A 15,769-nucleotide genomic window follows, 5' to 3' on the forward strand; every position below is an offset into this window, starting at 1 on the left:
GCGAGGTCCTGAGATTCAATGCGGAAGCGGTGACAGTCCGAGGAAAGCAGACCCTTCGGGGAGAAAAACTGCCATTTAGAAGCTGTGCGGCACATTTTAACATTATTTTAAGTAGCGTTTATTTTGCACTTCTTCAAAAATCACCATGATTTTGTTGGAAATAAACAATCGGATCATCGAGGAGACGCTAGCTCTTAAATTTGAGAGCGCATCAAACGGGTGAGCGCCGTCCGTGATGTGCAGCGCGATGGCGGCCTGGCCGGTTACACCGAGTCCGGCTGCACCGCGTTCTCACATCTGCTAATAACGAGACCCGCAGCCGGTTTAACCTGCAGAAATGGTGTATATTTAATCACCAGGACGCACACACCGCGGCCTCGTCCTCGCTCAGAGACGTGTACGTGTCTTTGGTTCAGTTTGGCGCTGGCCGTCCAGCTGAAACTGCCCACCGACTTTAATGCGTGTTTAGTGTCGTGATTTCTTCTCCTGGAGCGAATGTGGCTCTTTATGTGATGAGTTATTGCATATGGGAGACTCTTCCATATAAGGTTGGGCTCTGGTTTTCTCCTCACACCCGGACCCGCCCCGACGTGTCTCAGATTTAAGCAACTTGTTACTTCCGCCTTCTCAAGTCCTCCCGTCCGTGAACGGGCCAAGATTCGTTTTCCTCACGTATTATGAAGTTTGTTTGTCCCGGCACAAATTTGCATCGGTCGAGAAATTAATGTTGAGATGTATGCTTGTTTTAGGCGACGTAAACAAACGCCAGTGGGGTTTCAGACTAACACTCCATGTAGCTGGTCATCTTACTGCACAACCCCAGAGTCCATGCAGAAGACCCTCAACAACAGTGTTGGTGGTATAAAGTGTTCATTTTTTCCCTTTATCTGATCTCAAACAACCTGTCCCCTTTCTTTGTTCAGGAACAAACCTGAGGCAGTAGAAGTCACGTTTGCTGGTGAGTTTGTGTTACTGTTACTGTGGAAATGGGGAAGTAATGCTGAGCGTAGATATCACGGTGTGGGGGTTTTACAGAGACCCACTACACACAGGCACATGTTTCACCACAGCTGCTTAAGTGCAGCTTATCAGCTGGAAAGAAGGGGCCTGCGAAATGGCCCATGAGGGCGTGGAGTAACTATATAACACCAGCAAGTGCACCGCACAGTTAAAATGTTTTGTCTTTGTCAAAGGTGTGTCAGGATAGCTGAAGGGTGTCGTGCACAAAAACACATGGCATGATGGACCACAGTTTAAGCCTGATTAAATGATGGAGCCTTCAGTAACTTGCAATGTCTACAAATCTACATAAGAATTTAAGGGTCACACTGAAGTCTGTTGAAATAAAAGATTTATAAAATGTTTTACAGTGTTCTTGGTGTGTTGTGGAATCCGTGGTTTGTGTTGTAGATTTTGATGGCGTGCTCTACCACATCTCCAACCCGAATGGAGACAAGACCAAGGTGATGGTCAGCATCTCCCTCAAGTTCTACAAGGAGCTTCAGGAACACGGCGCCGATGAGGTATGACTTGAATTCGTGAGAGATCCCCTCAACTCACCACCCATTGGCTGATAGGCTGATGATAACATGTTCAAAGCAGGAAGTGATCTAAGGGGTGAGTGTGGTTAGTGGCCAGGACTTTATGCTGTGAACTGGAACATAGCGGGTCTAGACATGGTGGTTCTGAAGAGGTCTTGGTTCTGGAAAAGCAAGTTAGTACTCTGGAGGATTATTTACTGTTCAGTGAAGCATTTTCCTTAAAACTAATTTAATTTGCAACCGTAGATTTTGTACTTTGCAGACAGCTGTAATCTGTATTTACAGCTTAAAATGGGAAGATATCTTTGTTGAGGTGACATCCATTCACGTCGCTGTTCACATTAGTCAGGTGCGCTGGCTTGGCAACAGTAATAAGTAAATATGTTCGATGATGTCATACTTTAAACTTCGGCTTCCTGCATATCCCTTTTAGGCGCTGTCACATTGTGTCGTCTTTTCATTTGCCCCTTGCCTGTGGTTTTGAATCAGGAAGTGCTCGCGACTCACCTCAAAGAGAGGAAGTTGTAGTTTTGCATGCCTGCACTATACGTTTGTGTACAAGACTGCATCGCCATGTTCGGAATTACGCTGTGCTCAAAAACACATAATGTTTTTGGAATTGGAATAAGACGGGGGTGAACTTCAGCCCCTCTAATGCAAATGAAGGAAGCGGTCTGCTGCCCACAGACGATGCAAAACAAATATTCAAAGCACGTCTCTTGGTGTGGTTGAGCTGCTCATTCAGAGGGACTGTGGGAGACGTGGAGCTGTGTGGCTCTGACTGAGATGAGTGAAACACACAGCCCTACTTGTGGGCGTTTGGGCCTCAGCTGTTGTAAAATATAAAAAATGAAAAGATTGTTCAAAATCGTATAAGGATCATTGCATAGGGATGTTCCCAGGGAGACATTGCCTTAATGTCTCTTAACCCACGGTCCAGGAATCGATCATAGTGTGTATAATAGAATACATCTAAAGAATTACATGTCCAACATAAGCATCCAAGGTACCATATGAAAGCTTAGAAACTTTTCATTGCTTTGGGCCATTTTAGTGTTAGTTACAGTCAAAAATTAAAAAATCACATTATCTTACAAAGACAGTTCATTATAAAATATTGGGTACAGTTTGAACGTTTATATTTTTCATAAACTCATATTTTAGCCAATGTGGATGTATCATACATCAAATGAAAGGGCAGACTCTCGGGAATACAGCGATCTAAGCCGCAGTACTCTGAAATGTACCACGTTTGAATCACAATCAAAAGAAATAGTTAATCTAAACAAAACATGTTTTCCCTCCCAAACACCAACAACACTCTTGCGTAATGGCTGCTGTCACACACACACACGTACGTGACATTCCAAAACAATCCAGCCAAAAAAGCGCTGTAATTTTAACAGGTTAATTAAACCTAGGATGATAAAGATACCTTCTGAGCTAAATACTGTGTTTGATTTCAGCTGCTGAAAAAAATCTACGGCAATGTCTTGGTGGCAGCTGAAGACGGTAAGATGAGATGCTGGCGTTGCCTGTTCTCTCTGCCTGCATCTTCAGCACACATGTCGTCTTCTCATGCTACCAAACGGCTTATGTGCCTGGGGCTTTCTTTCTTGACACTCAGGACTTTTAAATTCAGACAACTTGTTTTTTAGACTGACCAATATAGGCAAAGCTGGTAAAACGGTGACCTGTTTGTTTGTTTTCTTGGTCATAGGGTACAATGTCTCTCTGCTTTTTGACCTGGACGCACTACCAGCCAACAAGGAAGACCTCGTCCACCAGGCAGGCATGTTGAAGAGGAACTGCTTCGCCTCCGTGTTTGAGAAATACTTCGCCTTCCAGGAAGAGGGTCGCGAGGGCGAGCAGAGGGCTGTGGTCCACTACAGGGACGATGAGACCATGTGCGTGACCTCTTTCTGATCTCTGACCTTTTACTGAGTTTGTGCAATGTTTAAATGTAAATGGTGAATTACTACTCGTGCCGTTAGAAGCATAACCTCATTGAATTGGAAGGACCACTGTAGCGGATTTCTGGTTTCTATGGTTGCAGGTACGTGGAGGCGAAAAAGGACCGTGTGACCGTGGTGTTCAGCACCGTCTTTAAGGACGACGACGATGTCATCATAGGGAAAGTGTTTATGCAGGTTCGTCTCTGGACATTGTTACCATAGGCAAAGCGCAAATCTCACAAACAAACATGTGACCTCGGGGCGAGGCAGAGCGTGAGGGTGGGGGGGTGATCTGCAGCTACGCGCCCAGACCTGCACCAGCCTCCCCTCTCTCACCCTCACGACATTCCTGAGGTGCTTTGGACTCCTGCCCTGTGTGGAGTGTGTTGGAGTCAAGTCACCCAACACACTCCTGCTCTCTCCTCCACTGACTGTGAATGTTGTCTTGTTAGATGATCAAGATGAGTCATTTCAGGAGAAGGGAAAACATGAGAAGTGTTGTCTTTTAAAAGTGAGGCTCACGGTTTATGGTTTGGAATGGAGACTGTGAAGAACCAGTCCATGTGAAATGAAGATATTGGAATGTCAGCTTGAATCTTTTCTCTCTCTCTCACTGTTCTCTCTCTCCTCTCTCTCTCCCTGCAGGAGTTTAAAGAAGGACGGCGTGCCAGTCACACCGCTCCTCAGGTGTTGTTTAATCATCGTGAGCCTCCCTTGGAGTTGAAGGACACGGACGCTGCTGTTGGAGACAACATCGGCTACATCACCTTCGGTAGCTCCAGTTCACTCCCTCAGACTCTTCTCGGTCATCTAAACTTCTACATTTCATGTCACTCGCTTCTTACTTTCACCAAACTGGACTGCTCCTCCTGGTCTTGTTCCTAGTCATTTTTTATAATTCAAACCACGAAGGCCTTGGCTGTTTTTGTTGTATGTGATTTGCAAAAGGGATTTGGGTGGTTTTTAGATTTTTTATTTACACAAGTGGAGGGTGGTGTAAAACTCATCAAAAGTTTTCTTTGAGCTCTTAAGATTTGGTAGGTTTGTGCGGAGCAGCTATGATTGGCTAAGGACATAATGATGCAGCTGTTTGTGATTGGCTAAGGGCCAGGATAATGCATAAAGTGTCTGTACAGTCCTTCACAAACAGCAGATGCTGATGACCTGCTGGTCCCTGCACTTCACCAAGGAAAACCCCTAGTACAGGCAGAGCTGGCCAGTGCACATGGAGCTGCCAGTATGGGCGTGTGGGTGTGTGTATGTGCAGCTCCTGTAACGTCCATGCGGGAAGGTTGTAAACACTGCAGTAAAAGCACGACACGCCCGCTGAAGCTGCCACCCTGTCCTGCTCACCCTGTGGTTGAACTAGTGTATGTGCACACACACACTGTTTATTGACTGGGCAAATATATGAGCAGCTCTGTTGTGTTTGTGCACCATGCTGGTGTCATACGCTGCTGTGGAGTGAGTGTGTGTGTGTGTGTGTGTGTGTGTGTGTGTGTGTGTGTGTGTGTGTGTGTGTGTGTGTCAGTCAGTCAGTCAGTCAGTCAGTCAGTGTGTCAGTACATAGTTCATCCATTTCGTTTTGATTCTAGCCTCTTTTGTCTTTCTATTCCTGAACATTATTTGTTTTTATTTCTTTAGCACTGAAGTATGTGTTTTATGTATCTGCCGTGACCTGTTCACATATCATCTTTGCTTTGACCAAGGCACAAATTATAAGTCTTGCCAAAAAACTTGAATGTCATTATCAGAACTACAAGTGGCAGAGTCGGTCCTTGGGAAAACTCCGGTTCTATTGGTTCTGTACTCTGTAGCTCGTGTGCTGTGTGCTAAATTGATCTTTATCTGCTGTAGTTCTGTTTCCTCGTCATACCAACGCCAACACCCGAGACAACACCATCAACCTGATCCACACCTTCCGAGACTACCTGCACTATCACATCAAGTGCTCCAAGGTGAGTGCCCCTCCCACGGCTTCTGCTCTGCGCTGGCTCCTCGAAACGCTGTCGGCTCACACACCTTTGTGCTTCTCTCACACCTGCTGTTGACCGTGCCTGGACAAAGCAACAGTGTGTGTGTAGCTACTGCATGTTTTCAGAGAGAAACCAGCCCTATGCAGGCTGATTGTCATGCTGGATGTGTAGATGGGAGATGTTCATTGGCTGTTATGTGAGCGGTGGTCTGGATTGAAAATAAGCAGTACAACTAATATACATGGGCATTACTGTTAGGAAGTACAGTTATGAACACGCCCCTTTCTGTTAGTTCCAGTGTGACAGCCACACGGTGGGAATAATAAAGTGTGTGTTGTGTGTCATGTCAGGCCTACATTCACACGCGCATGAGAGCCAAGACCTCTGACTTCCTGAAGGTCCTGAATCGCGCTCGTCCTGACGCTGAGAAGAAAGAGATGAAGACAATCTCGTGAGTATTGCCAGTGCTCGCTGGCTTTAGATGCACCTTGTATATTGCTTTCAGAGTGAAGTCGTGGTCCTAAAGTGACTCCTTATGCTTCGTGAGCATATAGTCCAACCGATCTGCTAGTTTAATACGGGTCTCTGACTCTCAGGACACAGGAGAACAGCACATGACCCCAGACCTGTTCTTGTCGGGAGACGTGAAGGTTTCCGTGGTCTCACTGGGTGGGATCATTAATTGTGCTCTGCAGAAACCAATGTGACACATTCTCCCACGTTACCAAAGAGTAGAATTGTGGCCACAACTTGAGTCACAATTGCACCACTTCCAGCATGGATTAAAATTCAAGATGGTTTAGAACTGGAAGGCCCAATTATGGAGAAATGACATAAAACGTCATTAGAAAAGACATAAAGAAACTGAACTTCTTCAGTGAAGTGATCACTTCCTTGAAGCTTATATCAGTGGGAGGGTCTCCTGTCAGTTCCGCTGTCTAACCATTCTGTATCTGCACCTCTGGTCCGAGTTCAAAAGCTCCAAGCAGAAGTCAAGAACAATGCTCTCACACACACACACACACACACACACACACACACACACACACACACACACACCTCAAAGTTAATGGCTTTCACACACAACCTAAACTCTTGCACTGTGATCTCAGACACACCGATTAATTGAATCAGCAGGGTGTGTTGCATACACACTCGTGGCTTTGAAGTGACACGTTCCTCAGTAAGAGGGTAGGCCCCTCACCACTCTTGTGTTAATGTGCTATGTGTTAATGTTTGCTCAGTAACATGAAACTTTGACACTGGTTTCATTCTCCTACCTCTTTGTACAAAATGGAGATTATAGCAGTGATCCATCTGTGCTCCGCCAAACTCCTGACTGCTGTATTACCTTTGTGTAAAGACTGTGTATAATATCATTGTGAAATCCAATAATTCTCTGTTGATCTTTGACCTTGTAATTACTGGGTGTAAAATGGTGAATTTTCAGTGATAAGGTCAAGTTTCTATACACAGCCTTGTTCTGTCCATGAATTCATTTGTTCTACCAGATTGATAGTAATAACTGGTTTAGTTTGATGTTTACATTGTTCAGATTCGTGGATCTAATGTGATCATCTCTGTTCAGGGGAAAGACCTTTACTCGCTGATGTGTCTGCCTGACGGAGCACGCATACAGGACCTCATTGAGACCAACCAGCGCTGCCTGGGTGCTAACCAGTTCCCATCGTCTGGGTAGTGCTCCTGCAAGACGTCTGAAAACCCACAGGGGGACCGCGACACCCCTACGCTTTGCGAATTTAGGATAAGAATTTGATTCGTTCCTTAAGACGAACCAGTGTAACGATCATTTTTGATACGTCTCCTGATGGACATTTTGTTTTTGCCCGCCTGGTTGCCCTTAGCTCACGTGTGTTGTGTGATACGCTTTCACGCTAAATTCCTTTCATTTCCCCTTTTGTGTCTGTCATGTCTGATCATATGTCTGCATTTGAGATCACGACACACTCAATAAAGTCTTATAGAAAAGAGGCGTCTGCTACTTCCCTACAGAGTTCTGCCTTGTTCTAGCTGTTAAAATTGAGACAGAAGGATGTACTTGGATCCACAGAGTTCACTACCACACACTTGCAGACCCACTACACAACCAACACAGACTTAGAAGGGCACTTGTTTTATTATTGCGTACAGGGGATGTGAGGTGAAGGTGTTACTCAGAGAGTTGGACAGATTAGAGGCTTGTTCTTGGGCAGTAATGTAAGACCCATCTTTCCTGTAGGGAGACTGTGGTATGTCAGGGTGTCGCGGTCACTCCTCCAGCTGTTCCTCACTCTGTGAAGACTCCACCTCTGTCTTTGCTGGCTCCTCCTCTTCCTGTTGCATCTCTACCTGTTTCTCTTGCACCTCTCCGCCCACGTCCACCTCTAGGCTGCGATTCGAGGGCTCCTCTTCCTCCTCCTTCTCCTTTCTGTCTGCTGGTTCCTCTTTTGGCTCCTCTCCCAGCTTCTCCGTGGTGGCAGGAATGGAAGCACTCAGCTCCTGGTCACACTGTGGGACCACCAGATCTTCTGCAGTCTCCTCACTCTTCTCGTCTCTCTCAGGAACTACACCCGGGCATGCTGCAGGGACTGTTAGGGATTGGGGTTAGGGTTAGGGGTTAGAGTTAGGGGCCACCAAAAATTGGAGGCACTGGCTTGATTTGTGTGCTGTAACAAGAAAAAATATTTTTAGCATCTATGCTACAGTAAACTGTCCTGGTCAAAGGTAGAATAAATAGTGAATTGCTTATTTGTAAAAATCCAAAAAGCAATAGCAATTATAACGAGAATAGTAATAATGTCTCAAGCCCTTTCAAAAAGTCATTCTGCCGTTCGCAGGAATCACTGGAACACTGACAGACGTCAATATTTGACAAGCAGGTTTGTTCAGGTATCATTAGGAAAATAGTAGTCGGTTTGAATGAGTTTTTATTAAATGTTCACTGATGTTTAATCAAGTGTGAAAATGAGTGCTTGACAAGCAAAACTAGGTTGGTACTCACCGGCGTTCAAAGCCTGCTCTAACGAAAACTCCACACTGTCAGGAGTCAAGGGGAGGAAGAGAGACAGTACACAGTTAGTGGGAGCTGAAGAAAGCTTTGATTTGTGTGTAGAAGGTGACACTACAAGTGTGTGTGCACTTTTGGGTTCCTGTTATACTGGGGTGTGTGTGTGCCATCCTAGTAGGTTGCTTGAGCCCTTAAAGCCTTTAGTACAGAATAAGTCCTGTGATTTCACAGAGTCAAAAGCCTGTGAAACTCACAGGCTGGACCCAAATATTTGTTTTTCTCTCTGAGATCTGTTCTCCTCTCTCCATTCTCTCTCATCTACTCTCTTAGCCATCGTTCAGATCTGATTGTTTCTGATTTATTATATGCGTATGTCATGTAATACCTGTCATCATAATTCTCAGGCAAACTGGTGTCCTTGATGTCTTCATATGCGACCATACCCTTATCTTTAGTATCTTCACGTGCACCAGCACCGTTTATTTTGGTATCGTCACCCTTGTCTTTGATATCGTCACGTGCATCAGCGCCATTTATTTTGGGATGGTCACGTGCACCAGCACCTTTGTCTTTGATATCGTCACGTGCATCAGCATCATTTATTTTGGGATGGTCACGTGCACCAGCTCCTTTGTCTTTGACACCTTCGTGTGCACTGGTTCCCCAGTGTGTTCCACCTCCATCAGCCATGCCTGACCCTTCCAGCAGGCCTTGATAGGCGTTGATCTCCTCCTGCAGTTTAGTCTTGATACTGAGAAGAGCCTGATACTCCAACCTCTGATTGGTCATCTGGGCACGAAGCTCCCCAAGCTCAGCCTCTAGCTGCTTGATGGTGGTGTTGTGCAGGGTGACCTCCCGAGCGTAACGCTCTCCTGTCTCCCTGAGGGTGTCTTCCAGGGAGTGGTTCTGCAGGGTCATGCGGCAAGAAAATTACATGTTTATACAGCTTGATAAACACGGCTCTTATGATCAGGTTAAATAAACACCCATTAAGCTCTTTTATGCAGATGTAGTGTTATGTATATTTGGGTATATTTTAAGTCATATTTGGGTGTGAGTGTAACCGCTTTCTGTACAGGGTAAACACGGCACACACACTGATGGGCATAAATGACACTCCTTTGGTCACTCCTGCACATGTATGTTCAGGTAGCCATGTTTGTGCTTCTGTCCTTTTTCCTTGGTCATGTCTCTGGTGGTTACACAGAATGAGGAAGTCAAATTTTGCATAGCTGATGGGGGCTGGACGAATGCACATACGAGTTTAACGCTAGACCTAACACACTGAGTTTAACCCTCGACATCCTGGACCTCACACACTGGGTTTAACCCACGACATCCTGGACCTCACACACACTGAGTTTAACCCTCGACATCCTGGACCTCACACACACACACGAGTTTAACCCTCGACACCCTGGACCTCACACATGAGTTTAACCCTCAACACCCTGGACCTCATGCATTGAGTTTAACCCTCGAAACTCTTACCTGACCTCTGACAGGGAAAACTTACACATTTCAGCAGGTTTAGCTTAGCCAGAATACAAAGTGAAAATAATTTGTACCATTTTGCATCATCGAAACATTTACATCTGATCTGGGTTAGGGTGACCATTTGTTCACTAAGCTCCGCCCTAATCCAGGTCCTACTCAGGAATGCTAATGAACAAGAACACCAACATCATGTCACTATGATGATTCCGTTAAAACATTTTAACACTGATAAATCTGCAGATTTACTGTTACTGGGTAAAGCAAATATGTTAAAATCTGTTAAAAGTAGAGATAATGTTCTCAGGATGCTTTGATGTCGAAGTGTAATTGTTCTGTCATTTACACCCTGCTTGCTGATGTAATGTTGTACAATCAAACATTCAGGAAACACTCCATGGAAATCTCCCATTCTCAGTCAACTGGATCTCTCTGTGGTCGGTCATAAACCTGTTATGCAGGACTCACTGGTCTCCTGGTTTAACGTCTAACATGGTAATCTGACCTTGAGTCCTCCTGTGCTTAAGTGGAGACTGGCCTAATCGAATAATCACTGGCTAAATACGACTGGCTAAATAGGGCCATCTGTTTTAATTTAAGTTTAATAAATTAAACAAATATAAAATATGAAATGGGGGTGGGTGGAGTCTACAATAAATGGTGTAGTTCAAGTAGTAACTGTATCACATTTGCTCTGAGAAAAAGCTATAGCTAAGAATGCTTTTCTTCTATGTTCTGTGGCCCAGAGCCGGAGTGGCTAATCAGGAGATTCGGGAGGATTCCTGATGGGCCGGCTCATATCAATCTCTAGTTTGGGCCGATTGGGAGGAAAAAATTATTTTCGGCCGGATTTGGGCATGAAACTCCTGGGCTGAAAAAGGGGTCCACTCCGGCCCTGCTGTGGACTGTTCTACGCACTGTTCTACGCACTGTTCTGTGGCCTGTTCTGTGGACTGTTCTACAGACTGTTCTACAGACTGTTCTATGAACTGTTCTGTGGCCTGTTCTGTGGACTGTTCTGTGGACTGTTCTATGAACTGTTCTGTGGCCTGTTCTGCGGACTGTTCTATAGACTGTTCTACAGACTGTTCTACAGACTGTTCTGTGGACTGTTCTACAGACTGTTCTGTGGTGTTGGTGTAACTTCACCATGCTGCGCAGGGCCTCCAGGTCAATCTCCAGGACCTGCTGTTGCCTACGCAGGTCGTTCAGCTGACTCCTGTCCACCTGAAGGGTCTCTGTGGTCCTCACCATCTCAGCTGAGAGGTTTTCCACCTGTTTGACAAAATACAAAATACAGTTACAGAATGTGAGCTCCTCAAATGTACGGACATTTATTTCATCATGGCTTAAAGTGTTGTGGTCAGTTTAGACTGCAAAAAGAGTATATTACTATGAAATAGCAGTTAGACTTTAGTTAAACTCTAAGAACTAGACCATATCACATAAACGTTTTGGTAAATTAATGTTTGGTTTTAAATTTGTTGAAACAGAATGCACAGAGCAAAACATGCAGACACTTCATGTGGGACTCATGTCCATAGTGTAGCTGAGGACGTTGGTGGATGTTTAGTGCTCCTGCTGAGTGTCTGTTGGAACATACTGTAGCTATCACACAGATATACTTGTTTCCTTATGATCTCAGACAAAAATGTATTTTGAAAAACTGAAATCATGAACTTTTATTGCTATGTACAATTATTTTACATTGTTTATCATTTATTTGCCATCAAAAAGTGCTACAAGGAGAAAACCACAATCATTCACTGATTTAATACTCTGCCAGCTGATTGGCTGATTGTGATGGGCTGATATGGGATTGGCCCAGTGCAGACTCTGACCTTGGTGTTGAACCAGACCTCCGAGTCCTCCCGGTTCTTCTGGACAGCGTTTTCGTACTGTCGGCGGATGTTGGTAATGGTCTCGTTGAGATCATCACCCTTCGGTGCGTCCATCTGAACATCAACGTTGGAGGCATTGACTTGGCCTCGCACATTCTCCTTGTCCTTATTGGAGCAACACATGGTGTTAGAGGATGTGGTTCAAACACCTGTACACAACACATAATGTGTGACAGGTCCAGTAGTCTTACTACTGCTGGGCACATCAGTGAACCGGATGACCTCTCATTTGTGTGTTTGCACTTTTTGGGTATAATATATTGGATATGATATATTGTATAATTACACCTTGAAGATTAAAAGTGTCCACCAGAGGGCGCCACTGAGGTTCTGTGCACTACCTCTTCATGGTTCTTGTGAAGGAACTCCAGCTCCTCCCTCAGAGCCTCCAGCTGACCCTCGAGCTGCAGACGGTTCAAGGTGGTGTTGTCAGTCATCTTTCGGAGGTTAGTGATGTCTGCTTCCACCGCCTGGCGCACAGCGTTCTCTGTCTCAAACCTGCTCATAAAACACACACACACACACACACACACACACACACACACACACGTATAATACACACGCTTCACTTCTCCAGTTATCCATGTGTACACAACACTGTGTTTGTGCAAGGGACAGGCAACATCGTGGGTAGGTATAATTATGGGCCTTACAGACATATGTTGAGTCTTGGTTTAAACCAGATTACACTGTCAGATGTCAGCTTGAAATCCCAGTTTAAAAGATACAGTTATTTTCTTACTAATTAACATTATGAACAATTCCAATTCAAAGAAATATGCAGGGTTGCCAACTCTCACGCATTGAGCGTGAGACACACGCATTTGACTGTCTTCACACGCTCTCACGCCACACTTCCGAATTCTCACACCGAAAAAAAATTTAGTTTATTTACCTCAGATCTATTTTATAATAGATATATATATTTTCTGAGCTATTTTATATTTCTGATTTGATCCACATCTATAATTCTATGATTCAAAGAGTTACTAGTTCGCTCTGGCGCCAACTACTGGCGATCGATCGCGATATAATAATTAATTTGTGTCGGTTTTACACCGTCCCGGTGTTACAATTTACATTCGCGACCCCCCGAACTTACGTTCGCCACCCCCCGTCAACAATTTACACTCGCCACCTCCTCCAGGTTCAAATCTCACTCCAAGCGATCATGAAAAGTTGGCAACCCTGATTATTGCTGTGTCTTACTTGACTCTAAAGTCATCAGCCGCTAGCCTGGCGTTATCGATATGTAACATGAGTCGAGAGTTGTCCATGGTCAGATCCGTCAGCTGGAGAGAGAGAATAAAACATTCGCAATGCTTTTATGGCTAACGACAAAACAGCACGTAGCAGGCTAAACTCTTGATATGTAGGCTTATTATTGTATTTCAAATGAAAAAAAAAAGTTCGTAAAATGTTCAAAAATCAGAACCAAAGATCATTTACTTTGACGCACAGAAAAATTATATGAATTTACCTCGTTACGCAGTCATTGTAATTTTTACGTCTTTGTAATAATAATAGTAATAACAATAATAATAATAATAATAATAATAATAATAATAATAATAATGACTTTTTTTTTATTATTAAACAAGTAGTCCACAAGAAATCAGTGCGGAAAACTTTTAAGGTTTCAGTACCACTGAACTCTACATTAAAAGGGTCAAATATAGGCAGTCAATTATTAACTATTTTATTAATAGTTAATCAATTAAAAGTAACCAAAAAATTAACCATTTAATAAATAAAATAATAATAATAATAATAATAATAATAATAATAATAATAATAATAGGCCTACTACTATAATAATAATTATAGGCTAATATTTCTAATAATACAGGTGTATTTTAGCTAATATTACTACTCACCTGTTCCTTCAGGCCTTCCAGTGTCTTTTCGTAGGCATCCCAGTCTCTAGGACTAGCGGCGCACTTTTTCGTTAATGCCTCTTTAATCTGAGCTTCCAGCACACTGTTGGACTCCTCCAGTGTTCGGACCTTCGCCATGTATTCCGCCAGACGGTCATTGAGACTCCTCATCGTTTCTTTGCCGTCGGACGTAATTAAGGGCACGACGCTGTTTTGCACCTGGAAATACGGCCGCATCGCGCCTGCAAGCTTCTGGATGGCCGTCCCGGAGATGCGCGATCCGACACCTCCAGCACCACCCACCACGGTCCTGGCGCCGGTCCACAGCTCCATCTGGCCCGGGCCGCGGAACCCACGCGCGCTGGAGCTGGAAAACGTTGTCAGGTCGAGCGACATAATGTGGGTATGACTGTTTGTGCGAAGCGGAGATGGTTGCCAGTTGTCCTACCTGCGCAGGTGTGGCAGGAGGATTTGTGAAGACCTATTTATAAACCACCCCCCCCCCACCGGGTCGTTTTACGCTTCCCCATTGCGCATGTAAAGGGGGTTGGTCAGAGAGAGGCAGCGCTATCTAAAGGGAACCTAAAAGCAAACCAGAACCTAAAACATAACTGAGGCGGACATAAGCTAAACGAATCGTCAAATGTGTATAATTCCTCCGCTATACGCGTTAAATGACTACATTTCCCCGTTAAATGTTGACGTTTATATGTGGCAGTACCAGACGGAATGTCCAGTTACTCCATGAATAAAATCCCGTTGTTTAATGTTTGATATGTTTACATTCTCCATGCCCAACTGCCTATATCATTTAATGTGTGACGGGTGAATAGTTCTACTCGTTTTAAAGTACTGTTATGTTTAGAACAGTATAATGATAATATATTTTCTTATGCTGGTCAAAGGAGGTTACATGCGCGTTGAACTTTTTGTATGCGCTTTTTTACAGCTCCCTCCAGTGGTCAGTTTAGGAATTAGAGGTCGTTAAAATCTTTTTTGCGTGTTGCCTGTTTTCCCCAAATTCAGATAAAGATAACATTTTGTGTAAATAAGAGGTGATACAGTAAATGCATTTAATGATATTATGCTGTATAATGATATAACTGTCTGCAGGTTCTGCATGAGACAAGGTCAGTAAAAAGGATTGTGTATATATTATGTATATATATATATATATATATATATATATATATATATATATATATATATATATATATATATATATATATATATATATATATATATAAACACTAGCAGAGAGGTGTGTATGTGTGTGTGTGTGTGTGTGTGACCGCCCTGTATTAAAACAGCAGAAAACACCTAATCTGGACCAACCAACAACAAATGTTTCATTAAAAGGGCTGCATGTCAGTTTATCCATCTGTGTTTAGTAGCCAACTACACCTCAAAAATTAGGCTGTAGGTTAAAACAATGGCCAACCCAGATGAATTTTCCCTCCCTTGAAATTGCTCTGAAGTGTGCTAGACAGACAGAAATGTAGCTAAAATATTTACAATATTGTGTCCATTATTTGTAGGGTTTTGCTGAACAGGCAGTGTAGGTGATGTGATTACGGACACCAGAGACTGTCATTCATTCATTCATTCATTCATTCCCATATTCTGAAGGTCTGTGTTTATTAGATCTGTGTTTATTTTCATGTTTGTCCTCCAGTGTAGGTCTGTGTTTATTCCCCTGTTTGTCCCCCAGTGTAGGTCTATGTTTATTCTCTTGCTCTGCCTGTTTTGTGATTAGTCAATATGCCTCATCATTCCCACAAATCTGGCTAATGTTTCTATTGGTCGTTTATCCCTCTCTCCCTCTCCCAAGTGTGTTTCCCCAAGTTCCACCATTAAACCCACAGACTCTCAGTGATTGTGTCTGCCTCTTGACTGTACACCATTAGTCAATGATTCATCTGTGAATATAACAGGTGAATGTATTGCAGTGCCCCTTTATAGTAGTTATGCTGTGAGTCCCCTTCTTAAATGTCACATGTCTTCTTAAATGTTCTGTC

At 43.8% G+C, this 15,769-nt stretch overlaps 2 protein-coding genes across 2 annotated transcripts; one reads left to right on the forward strand and one right to left on the reverse strand.

Annotated features, from left to right (window-relative positions):
- On the forward strand, window positions 1-7,464 carry LOC143512189 (actin-related protein 2/3 complex subunit 2-A-like). Its single transcript, XM_077002199.1, has 10 exons — window positions 1-219; window positions 924-958; window positions 1,411-1,523; window positions 3,008-3,053; window positions 3,262-3,448; window positions 3,598-3,691; window positions 4,142-4,268; window positions 5,354-5,454; window positions 5,823-5,923; window positions 7,061-7,464. The coding sequence occupies exons 1-10, from the start codon at window positions 146-148 to the stop codon at window positions 7,080-7,082; spliced, it is 900 nt and encodes a 299-aa protein (XP_076858314.1). The 5' UTR covers window positions 1-145; the 3' UTR covers window positions 7,083-7,464.
- Window positions 7,328-14,218, reverse strand: LOC143512187 (keratin, type I cytoskeletal 18-like). Its single transcript, XM_077002196.1, has 8 exons — window positions 13,752-14,218; window positions 13,084-13,166; window positions 12,216-12,372; window positions 11,815-11,979; window positions 11,123-11,248; window positions 8,865-9,385; window positions 8,474-8,508; window positions 7,328-8,060 (listed from the first exon to the last, which is right to left on the reverse strand). Exons 1-8 carry the CDS (start codon window positions 14,145-14,147, stop codon window positions 7,741-7,743), a joined length of 1,803 nt encoding a protein of 600 aa, XP_076858311.1. The 5' UTR covers window positions 14,148-14,218; the 3' UTR covers window positions 7,328-7,740.
- Window positions 14,219-15,769: the final 1,551 nt, after the last annotated feature.

Source organism: Brachyhypopomus gauderio, chromosome 4 (genome assembly GCF_052324685.1).
Source record: "Brachyhypopomus gauderio isolate BG-103 chromosome 4, BGAUD_0.2, whole genome shotgun sequence".
NCBI lineage: Eukaryota > Metazoa > Chordata > Actinopteri > Gymnotiformes > Hypopomidae > Brachyhypopomus > Brachyhypopomus gauderio.

Excerpts from the sequence above, each read along its gene's own strand:
- LOC143512187 (XM_077002196.1), bottom strand. The coding sequence starts at position 14,147 with ATGTCGCTCGACCTGACAACGTTTTCCAGCTCCAGCGCGCGTGGGTTC. Across the intron at positions 13,167-13,751 it reads TGGAAGGCCTGAAGGAACAG|CTGACGGATCTGACCATGGA; the intron begins GTGAGTAGTAAT and ends CTCTCTCTCCAG. Across the intron at positions 11,980-12,215 it reads TTCACAAGAACCATGAAGAG|GACAAGGAGAATGTGCGAGG; the intron begins GTAGTGCACAGA and ends TGCTCCAATAAG.
- LOC143512189 (XM_077002199.1), top strand. The coding sequence starts at position 146 with ATGATTTTGTTGGAAATAAACAATCGGATCATCGAGGAGACGCTAGCT. Across the intron at positions 220-923 it reads TTTGAGAGCGCATCAAACGG|GAACAAACCTGAGGCAGTAG; the intron begins GTGAGCGCCGTC and ends TTCTTTGTTCAG. Across the intron at positions 5,455-5,822 it reads ATCACATCAAGTGCTCCAAG|GCCTACATTCACACGCGCAT; the intron begins GTGAGTGCCCCT and ends GTGTCATGTCAG.